The sequence below is a fragment of the Phytophthora parasitica genome, assembly GCF_000247585.1.
Source record: "Phytophthora parasitica INRA-310 unplaced genomic scaffold supercont2.4, whole genome shotgun sequence".
NCBI lineage: Eukaryota > Oomycota > Peronosporomycetes > Peronosporales > Peronosporaceae > Phytophthora > Phytophthora nicotianae.
The window spans coordinates 204,217-214,771 of NW_008648990.1; the positions used below are offsets into that span (position 1 = coordinate 204,217).

The 10,555-nt window shown below is 47.9% G+C and overlaps 5 protein-coding genes across 5 annotated transcripts; 2 read left to right on the forward strand and 3 right to left on the reverse strand.

Annotated features, from left to right (window-relative positions):
* Positions 1-1,599: 1,599 nt before the first annotated feature.
* PPTG_03038 (hypothetical protein) lies at positions 1,600-2,822 on the reverse strand (the record flags this gene model as incomplete). Its single annotated transcript, XM_008895710.1, has 5 exons — positions 1,600-1,974; positions 2,048-2,086; positions 2,267-2,371; positions 2,433-2,626; positions 2,690-2,822. 5 exons carry the CDS (start codon positions 2,820-2,822, stop codon positions 1,600-1,602), a joined length of 846 nt encoding a protein of 281 aa, XP_008893958.1.
* A 321-nt stretch (positions 2,823-3,143) lies between these two features.
* PPTG_03039 (hypothetical protein) lies at positions 3,144-4,134 on the reverse strand (the record flags this gene model as incomplete). The annotated part of the gene is made up of 3 exons (XM_008895711.1): positions 3,144-3,216; positions 3,262-3,479; positions 3,922-4,134. 3 exons carry the CDS (start codon positions 4,132-4,134, stop codon positions 3,144-3,146), a joined length of 504 nt encoding a protein of 167 aa, XP_008893959.1.
* A 2,285-nt stretch (positions 4,135-6,419) lies between these two features.
* Positions 6,420-6,917, reverse strand: PPTG_03040 (hypothetical protein; the record flags this gene model as incomplete). The annotated part of the gene is made up of 1 exon (XM_008895712.1): positions 6,420-6,917. The coding sequence occupies one exon, from the start codon at positions 6,915-6,917 to the stop codon at positions 6,420-6,422; it is 498 nt and encodes a 165-aa protein (XP_008893960.1).
* Positions 6,918-7,396: 479 nt separating this feature from the next.
* PPTG_03041 (hypothetical protein) lies at positions 7,397-7,627 on the forward strand (the record flags this gene model as incomplete). Its single annotated transcript, XM_008895713.1, has 1 exon — positions 7,397-7,627. One exon carries the CDS (start codon positions 7,397-7,399, stop codon positions 7,625-7,627), a length of 231 nt encoding a protein of 76 aa, XP_008893961.1.
* Positions 7,628-7,867: 240 nt separating this feature from the next.
* Positions 7,868-8,954, forward strand: PPTG_03042 (hypothetical protein). The gene is made up of 3 exons (XM_008895714.1): positions 7,868-7,961; positions 8,033-8,350; positions 8,411-8,954. The coding sequence occupies exons 1-3, from the start codon at positions 7,944-7,946 to the stop codon at positions 8,816-8,818; spliced, it is 744 nt and encodes a 247-aa protein (XP_008893962.1). The 5' UTR covers positions 7,868-7,943; the 3' UTR covers positions 8,819-8,954.
* Positions 8,955-10,555: the final 1,601 nt, after the last annotated feature.

The window sequence follows — 10,555 nt, forward strand, 5'->3', positions numbered from 1 at the left end:
ACCTACCTGGCGCGTAGCCTAAAGAGTATCCACGCTACGCAACCCCATTCCCGCCAAGACGGAACCACCCCAGGCCAAGCTTCTCATCAAGTCTACCAGAGGAGTGTAACCGGCCCCGCCGACGGGCCTCCTCCGTTAGTTGGCAGTCCTGTGTCAGAGTGGATCCCAACGTGATTTAGCGACCCCCACTCCACCACGCAACCGCCCTGTGCATGTTTTTGACACTAGCCCGTAGTTGAGCCAGACTTGACTCGACCTCGATCTCGGCCGAGGTTCGAGTCAGCTGTACACTGGGAGCCACCTCTTGTCCCAAGTATACAGCCATCAGGGGCGAAGGGGGTCCGGTCCGGTGAACAGCTCGCCCGGTGTCTTGCCTGCCAATGACGGTACGGCAGTGTGGTCGAGATTTGCTTGTACAATTGGATCGGCCCTTGGGTAATCACTGCAGTTAAGTTTGTAGTCTAGGATAAGTACCCGCAGAACTTACAGGATATCTCGATTTACCCGTTCCACAGACCCGTTGATCCATGGACTTTAGGTTTGCGAAAAGATTTGCTTGCATTTCAACCTATTGTACAGATCGTCTATCACTTCATTCTTGAAGTGAGTCCCTTGGTCACTAATCCAGTCTTTAGGCACTCCAAAACGGCTGTGCCAATCCGTGATAGCATCAGCCGCCACGGGTCTCACAATTGACAAGCTCGCAGTAGTGACTAGCATCAACTTTGAGCACCAGTAGATACTGTAGATCACCGTACGTTTCACCTAGGTAGAGAAAATCCCAGTGTAGCGCTTGGTTTCGCTCACTGCATCGATAGGTTTCACTCCAGGCCCTTGACTCAAAATTCCCCATTTTTACATGATGGCACAGGAGACAGCTTGTCAGAAACCTGTCAACTCATTGTGGAAGAGAAGACAAGTAAATACTTCGTCTTAGTTGTGCCAGCATAGCTTTCCCGGCATCGATGTCCCTGGGAACCGCAGTGTGTGATGATGCACAAGCGGCGGAGCGGATTTGCGGCCTCCGCTGGAATGTACAGTCGATTGTTCTTGCGTCGAATCCGGTCATCACCTTCCTGCAGGCGCTGCATCTCAGACTTGTCCCCGAGTTTGCGCTGGGCATCTGAGATGGAGTCCAGGTCGGGCCATACAAAGCCTTCGGCGTCGAATGTTGCTGTTGGCCACGGGTCTGAACTTTGCGTATACGAAGGGTTCTTGGTGGTCGAGCCCACCGAGTAACCATATCAGCCCATACGTTGTCCTCGCCGGCAATGTGGAAGATCTCGTAGCGAAATTCACTTGCCTACCTCTGTATCTTGTCACGGATACGCTTCTTCACAGTGTCGCTTGGAGCCAACACGTGAATAATATTTTGTGGTCACAATAGAGTCGAAAACCGCGCGGGCGGAAAAGGAGGTATGGCAGCTTGTCGCATGCTGCTACAATGGCAAAAACCTCCTTCTCAATCACGCTCCAGTTAGCTCGTGATCCTGTAAATGTACCACTTAGACAGTGAAGAAGTGGTTTTGCTCACAAACAGATTGATCACCTTTCCCTGTCTCCATATCACACTCCACGCTTCGTCGGAAGCATTGGTGATCATTGAAAGTACTCCGTCGGGGCTTGGATGTGCCAATATTGCAGCATCGGCGAGGCACTCTTTGACTTTATCAAAAGCAGTCGTTTCTTCCATAGTAAACTGGCTGGTAGTCGAGCTGCAACCCTCTTAGTCCGTTTTCCATTTCCCAGAGTCAAGTCAAGGCCCGTCTGTAAAGCTTTCATGTTGCCTGCATAGTCTAGGGGACTGTCGCGCATCCAGTTGCACGCACACAGGAACTGCTGCAAGTCTCCGACAGTAGACGGTAATGGCATGGCACGTAATGCTGCGATTCGTTCACGGTCATGGCGAACGCCTTCGCCGTCAATAACCTTGCCGTACCACTTGATAGAACGTTGGAAAAGAAGAGGACTTAGCTGCGCTCAGCCTAAGTCCGAACTCATTCATCAGCGAGAACAGTTCACTAAGTTTCTCCAAGTACGTATCTACGTCCTCTGCATACAGTAGTAGATCGTCAATCCATAAATCCTTGTAAAAAAGCAGTAAAAGCAGTTTAGCGAAACAGTGTTCAATTGTCCTCAGAAAATGCAGGGCTGCATTACTGGCATCCGTCATGTAACTCAGGATCTCTTGGCTTGCCTTGTCAAGAGACAACTGCAAAAAGGCTTTGATGAAGTCAAAAAGACCAAAGAAAAGCATTCCACGTACGTGCTCAGTTATCACTTGTAGAATTGGTATGACACCGCCAATCGACTCCGTTTCCGCATTAACAGGTCGATAATCACTTGTCTGGCGGAACTCGTCCTTGCCTGGCTTTTTGAGCAGGGCACGCCCACCGACTTAAGCCGTTCTCGAATACCCATCCTAGACGGACCAACTCATCGTTAAACACATGCACAAATTTCCGTATGTGCGGCGGGTACACCTTCAGCATACACCGAAATGGTGTAGCACCCTTCTTCAGTCGAATTTCCAATGGTGGGACCTTCGCAGGTGGGACTGGTCGAAGTCGGTACCTCCACACATCGTACATATACACAATAATCCATAGTTTGTCCTTTTTGTCTGCTGGAAAGACGTTCACAATAGCTGTCACGATCATGCCTGCAACAGCTTAGCGAATCTCCTCACCAGGTGTACAACCCACTGCGAAAGCGTCTTCAACTGGTATCGGGTCGTCGTCATCCGCTGAGGACTTCTCGGCCAACTGCTCCAACTGCCGATCAATACTGATGCCAAGATCAGTGAGAATGTCTTCGCCCATGATGAATTCATCTTTATCAATCACGAACGCTTCACACGGCTTGACTGGTCTTGCATGTCCAGCAGCTGTATGTAGTATTATCTGTAGTCGAACGGACCGACTCGCCAGAATCTTATGCTTTCCGGCCGTCTCACAGATGATAGTCGGTGTCAACGTGGTATTTTTTCACAAGACCTCCTAACTCCTTCAATTCAATTAGCTTCCGAGCACTGATGATGTTTTTTCCGCCCCAGTATCCGGGCAATAGGGCATGGACAGTCTATCTTCAAGGACGACAGTCTTGTCGTGCTCCGAGAGAAAGCTTTTTATGCGCTTTAACCTTCACGCATCGGCATTAGCCCGCTTGTTATCGCGACGCTCATGCATCTTGTGGAGGAGCTCTTTCTTCTCGTCACTACTCGCAGTCGGGCAGTGAATTAGTCAATGGTCGCCTTTGCACTTAAGACAACCACCGGTTGGAGAAGTGTTCACAGCACTCTTTTTCTGGCCCTGCTTATTGCTCGCACTGATGTTCTTTTTGGTTGGTTCGCCACCATTCTCGATCTTACGGTACTTAGCAGGAGACTGGTTGGTAGTGCTCTGCGTCTGTTTTTCCTTGCGCTTCGACTCACTTGGGTCTCGGCCATGTGAACGCTTGCGGCGCTGAAAGTCACGGTCCTGTTCGAATGCCTTTTCAAGTATCAGCTTGAACAACTTCTTCTCATCTTCTTTTGCTGTCCGACTTAGTACTTAACGACGGCTGATATATCTTCACGAAGGCTGCGAGGTTCAACCAATAGCATGCATTTAAGCCTCACACTTTCATTTCCTGTAAAAAAACAATATGGCTTGCCAACCTTGTTCATCGATGAATTCACGGATTCGGACAAAAAAAATGACACAACTCTCCCCTCGACCTCACTTTCCTTTATGTCCACGACGAAATTTTCTTTAAAAAGGGCGGTTACGTCCGGAACAGCGTTGTTTTTCTTTTTTTTACCGACGTAATGATCTCGTCGATCTTCGCCAGGATGAAATCGTCGGTAACGTTAGCAACGTCGACATCCCATTCAAAGTCACACCATGCAGTTAGAAGTCGCTAGTCAAACGACGTCTTTACACTAACAAGAACTTCCGCCATCTTGGTCAGGTCGTTCTTGCAGCGCATGGCTACTTCGCCCTCGTACTCACTGTGTAGCTTGCGCCACTGGCCAACAGCTGCATGCGAGATGCTCTTAAGTTGAGGCGCTGCAAGGAGCATGAACAGTGCCATCGGCACTGTAGACAAATCTCCCGCTGTGGTGCATTGGTCGTCGGGTTGCTCCTCGTTCATCTTGTCATCTTGACCTTGATCGCACTAAAGTACTCTTGTAGTAGGCCACACTTATTAAAAACGCGAACACAGTCGGGGGAAGCTGGTACTTCAATAAGTCTCTTGGCGACTGTATTGCGCTTGCCGGCTTTGATGTAAAACCGAAAGTGAACTATAAAGACATGCACACCGACAAACCGCTCTACCTAGCTATCACTAGCGTCCCAGTGACAGCGTCCTGCAAGGCAACGTCCTGGTAGCTCTCAGTCACGATGTATGTGCAGTAGACAATCTTCTGCATGCGTGGCCTCATCTCATGGGCCACAGCACTTGATGTGCACTTCACTGCGTGCTGAGCCACTACATAGTGGCTAACTATCCGCACATGCTACCATAGCTCAACTACAGAGCTTCGCTCACTGTATTGCGGGGTCATCGTTGGGCGTTCATGCCCCCCCCCCCCCCCACTACAGTTCCTAGCCAAGGAGAGTCGATCCGATTCTTCATATTTACGAGTGGTGCCAGAGCTTATTAGGAACGCTGTCACGGTCTTGCCAAGGTTGCGGGGTCGCGATTACTGCTGCAGCGGTAGATAGCGGTCAAGTAATAGAAAAGAGAAATACGTAAAGTTTCTGAGTTGTTTCTGTCTTCTGGCTTCGTCTGGGGATGTTCAGAACTGGATACCTTCCTTGTTTTCCATCTTCTATCGCCAAGGACAGGCACCTGGCATGCCTCCCTCATCACGAAACCCCGTCCTGGGATTGTTGCCCGCCGCACCGCCGCTGTTCTTGTCCTCCATCCTTGTCCTCTTCGTTGGTCTTAGCGACTGTTGCCCTCGGGCATCTTCTCGTGATGACTACCGCTTGAAATGGCTATACCTGGTACTCTGTACCATCCCAGAATGGCCTCATCGAGGCCACTCTGTCAGCCTCCTCGCCAGCATACCGTGCTAGTTGTACGGCACGCCCTGTCAATCCGACTGCCCACTACAATCTGTGACAATCCATACACCCATTATTTCTGCAGGTTACATATGTTTGTTTCATCTTGAGTAGTAGTTCTAACCTGTTCAAAGCCATGCTATCCACCAGTAATACGCTGCCCGTTAGATACATGTGCCTCACGCATCAACGTATAGTCATTAGTCACGTGAACACGAGCTATGACCGTCGGTAAATGTAAGACGTTAACCATTTGCAGACTCAATTAGCGATTGAAATATGATTGATGGCATTCTCGATGGATACACCAAATATCGGATAAAACACGAATGTTACACGAATTATCATTCCAGCAGATACTTAAATTTAACCCGTGTGTAATCATTCTAGCATGTTTTCTTCGGATGGGTCAGCCTACAGCCTGCACGGCACAAATACATATCCATAAAGTTAGTATAAATAAAAAGCCAATAAATAGAGAACGGGTATATATCTATATCGAGTTGAGACTAGATATTAACAAGCAAAAGTAGGACTCTGGATATAAAACCCAGAGAGTTGGATGGTATTATATTTCCAAGGGTGCTGTTTGACAAGTCATGACACATCATCAGAATCCGGGTACCGTATTGCGTATGTGCTTACCGACATGCATCTGGATGATTTGCTACAGCACATCTTAATGATACCAAAATCGATCTTCATTGAATGTGACGATAGATAACAAAAATTCATACAATTTTTATCACGAATATACCACTCGTCACTTTCTTGATCTTCGCCACTCTCCAAGTCATCAGCAGAAGACAGATCCCCGACATTGGCATCCAGAACATGGAACTCAGACCACAAGGTAACTGTAGCATCATCTAGCACGTCGTTGACACCTAAATCCGCATACGCATCAGCTGACGGCGGAATAGGAGGCAATAAGTGGGCTTTCCAAAAGCCTCTCTGGATTGTCGACTCTCTTAATTGATTCCAGCTTGCCTGTATTCATGTGCAAACCTTTGAGCGACTTGGAGCCTTCATTTTAAAGGTTTTTCCACTGGTATTGTACACTCGAAGCTGCTCACGCAGCATATCTACCCATGCATTTCGTAAATACTTTTTAAACGGCTTATTCCATGCGATATCTGCCGGCTGACACACTTCTGTGCACGATGGAGGTACTTTCATGAGATAAACATCGATTTCTTTGGCGTAAGGCATCACATCCGGGGTCCAGTGCCCTGAAAACCATCCACCAGTAGCAAAGTTGTATACTTACCGGTTTGATCAGCGTTATACACCTTGGTGACGCGTAGTTCCAGCATTTTTGCTGCACGTCCATTGCGAACTTGATCGCAACTGCGTCTGCTTCCTCTAAAGATACCTAGTTTGGGTACGAATACTCAGACGATGGCGCTTCATGAACCCTTTCCTCCAATGCCATGACGCCATGAAAGGCGATACATGGTAGTCCGTTGCAGTCTCCTTAGCTTGTAGCTCCAGCATTTTGGCGCTCACCGGAGCTCCGTCCTTCCTTAGAGTGTTTATCCACTGCACTAACTCACGTTCAGCATCTGCAGGGAGGATGGTTGCGTAGTTAGATGAGCGGACATACTTCAAACGAGCTAGACGAGGTGTCGCACACAATTGCGTTAGTTTTTCGCGCTCTTTGCGCCACTGGTTAAGTAGTTTGCGCTTCTGCTCTCTTGCATGGTCGTCAAGGCCGGAAAATAACTTGTCCAACGGCTCGTTAACGTGGTGATTCTCAAAATACAGTACTGTCTCGACCTTCCTGCTATTGCTAAAGCAGGTCCGAGCATGTGTAAGCTCTTTATCGCCGTTACCCGTGTTGCGACGGCGACCAGGCGGCATCCGCGTCCCTCGGTAACTGCTGCTGCTGTTGCGAAATTGCAAATGACAATTTTGTGGTTGTTCTTTACTGTCAGGAAGCACATACGGTGCGATGGTATGAACGGTTCGGGTCTCTGATTGGCTAATAGCAACTGTCAGTAAATGGAGTCCGTCGGTAAGCACATACGCAATACGGTATTTGATTGGCTGGTAAAAATGGACTGTCGCTACAAGGGATGCCTTATGATAGGCTTTTTACAGTAGACTGTACTAAACACTCGTACTAACCATTCGACTCATTGTGAGGTGCTCATTATACTCACACCATCACTGATACCCCCATATTGTACGATTGTGAGTATTGGGTATTAATCAATGACCTTCCTACTGCAACAAAATAAACTCACGTCATCACTGATACTTTCAAAATAAACCAAACCATCGAGAACCTCGACTGCAGTTATTTTTGGTTTTCACTCATACCGCACAATAACCTCAGCATGAGTCTGGGTCTCGGTGACGATGAAGAATGCGAGACTCTGCAGGCGGCATTGGCCTTCATCGACGAGTACGGGAACGACCTGTTCAGCGACGAGAGCTCGTCAAGCTCCCGTGAATCCCATACTACCAAGCACATCAGCAACAATGTCACGCGGCATTCAAAGCAGACCAACAGAATTTCTCGCAATACCGCCGGGACAACTAGTTTACCACGTCCGCGAACCAAATAGCAACTCCCCAGAAGGAACCGGTCACGAGATCGACAGAGACTTGAGATCCTCCAACTGCGAGCAGAAGCGCAAGTGCTGCAGAATCGCATCGCTGACATGAAAAGGAAGCAGCAAGCTGCTGATGCTGAAGACGCAATAGTCGACGTGATGAATCCGACTTTCGACCAAGACAATGGTCTCCTCTTCGGCGTGTGGAAGGATCTAGCAAAAAAAATACCGCCGGCTTCGGAAAGAATCTGAGGCGGAAAACCAACACCTTTGTTACATCTACACTCGCCAAACTGCAACAATTGAAACGTTGAGAAGGCTTTTGCAGATGCAGGAGCAAGTGAAGGTAAGTCCACATTTTCTCAGGTGTTATCCATTCTGTGGCCCTTATACTGCTGTAATGCTCGTGCACAACAGCAAACACTTCGCTCCTCGAACAAGTGCGGCATTCATTATTACTTTGACGCAGACGATGGCGACATGGTGGTTATGCAGCGACTTCGTGGCGACCTCGAGCAGGTATATGCAGACACTGACCTCGCATTAGTATCCACAGGCCTTGATGGAATCTCATCGCCTTGTTCGCTAACGAATTTAACACGAATCACGGACGCCGCCTCCTGTATTGACGTCCTACTCAGCCGAATCATTCCTTTCGACTGTAAGATTGTCGGAGACGCTTTCTGGTACGAAGTGACCAAAACCGGTGTTGAAAACAAAGTCGAGCCTGGAAAGGTGCGTTGGCCTCAAGGCTTTTATTTTGCCTTTTTTGCTGATATATTTTTCATGAGTTAGCCACCTCAGAAAGAAAAAGCGGCGGTAATTTTGCAATCCTTCATCATGGAAATGGAGCAAGACGGCAGCCCGGTGAAGATCCAGTTCCGCTATGCAACCAAGCGCGTTGTTGATGAACACCGCGAGGTGGTTGCTTTTTCGGGGCAAAGCCAGGTGCTGGAAGCGTTTGGGGCCGTTATCAGTGGAGTCCGCTGTCGAGAGAAGCACTGGTTCGTCCTGAGCGAGATATCCCCAGGAGTGACAATGGTGAAGGTTTGCATGAGCAGGGTCGTCAATTTTGACTGCGACCTACCCCTCTGTCAACCATTCGTCGACCGAACTATTCAAATGCTGGCGAAGCAGAAGCAAATGGGATTCGAGGTATTGCTGGAGGATGTCGAAAAGAGACTAATGGCCGGTTGCCTGTAGCAAAGGTATGGTATTTAGAAATACTTACATAAGATTATAGTCCTGTGGCGAATATTTTAGGTTTGGTTACGATTGCGGTAATTTAGCGCAGTAAACAGAATTTCAATAAAAGAAACATCCTGTCGTGTCTACGAGAATAAACTGGATCTCAGTAAAAAAAAAAAAAAAAAAAAAAAGAGAGAAAGTATCCTATCTTGTCTACGAGAAGCGTGGCCATGTTCATCCAACCAAGCTTAATCCGTAAACGTCCTCAGACTATTTCGTGATTGGAAGCGTCGAGATCGTGGCCGTTGATGTTGGTGAGGTGATTCCATCAACGACAATGGAGATCATCCTGTTCTAAATGATCCCTCTCATCGCTGATATTCTGCTATTTTCCTCCTAGGCAGGCTCCCGGTAAAACAAGCCCGCATTTTAGACTTTTCAAACTTAGAAGAGACTGAAATGGTTGGTTAAGGCTTGGGGATGACAACTACAGCCTCTATCATCGAAAGATTTACTACAGGTTGCTCTGTATTCTCTTCAATGTTGTAGGGGATTTTGAAGCGAAGTAGGAAGACCAGCAAGGCGGGGGCCAACCCGCACAGAAGTAGTGGCCGAATGTATTTAGCTAGTTCCTAGCAAATTGAAGAGTGAGAAAGATCATGGGTCTGACACTAGCCAGCCCGTTCCTCCTCAATGCTGCTGCCACTTGATCAGAGCGACAGGCAGCAGTAGAAAGTGGACACGCATTCACCGAAAAGGACACATGCAGTAGGCCCTACTAAATCCTAGTACAGCACACAAGGACACTGGCTGTCCAAGTGCCTGTGATGTCGTCAGCCGGCAGGCGTCAGACACACCACCAGATTTCCACCCATTGTCCTCTAGCCACTGGGCTGTAGACGCATTTGGGAGAACACCCCCAGCTCCAGCTCTAACTGCAAGTGAAACCAAGGTGGAAACCCACAGTTCACTACAAATGTCAATCTCAATCTATGATGCTTCTCGGACGACATCTGAGTGAACAAGAATGGTCCGAATACTTTTAGCTTGGAACTGAGCACAAACCTTTTTAATGGAGACGATTGATGTAGCGCATTACTGGCGTGCCACCCTGTTTTGCTGTCCTATAGCCATCTTTGCATCGCTACGCCAAGACACTAGCTCAGCCAGTCCGCCTCACACTAACTAACTCTCAATAACTGCTGTACAAATATATTAGCACCATGCTCACATCCGCAAATTTATTGCTGTTTAGGGAATATTCCAACTCTAGGGATTACTACCGAGGGGATTGTCTGTACTCTCCCGCTATACCACATGTAAGATCCTCCTCACCCACATCTACATTTACTACCGGTAATAACCCATTCCATTTCTATGGTACATTCATGGATAGAATACCCGTGGACAGGTATAAATTGATGGCTCCCAGAGCGATGACTGCCGATGGGATCGTCTGTATTATGTTTTTTTTTCTTTCCTCTGGTGTACCTAAACGGCATTTGTTACTACTGTACCCAAACGGTACTTCGATTGGATTGGCGATTGATTGCGTAGTTACCCACAGAACGACTGACCAACCGACTGCACTAAGCGCTCGTGCTAACCGTGCAACTCATTGTGAGGTGCTCATTACACTCACGTCATCACACAAAGGAACTCACGTCATCACTGATACTTTCAAAATAAACCAAACCATCGAGAACCTCGACTACAGTTATTTTTGGTTTTCACTCTTACCGCACAATAACC

Excerpts from the sequence above, each read along its gene's own strand:
- PPTG_03042 (XM_008895714.1), top strand. Across the intron at positions 8,351-8,410 it reads ACAAAGTCGAGCCTGGAAAG|CCACCTCAGAAAGAAAAAGC; the intron begins GTGCGTTGGCCT and ends TTCATGAGTTAG.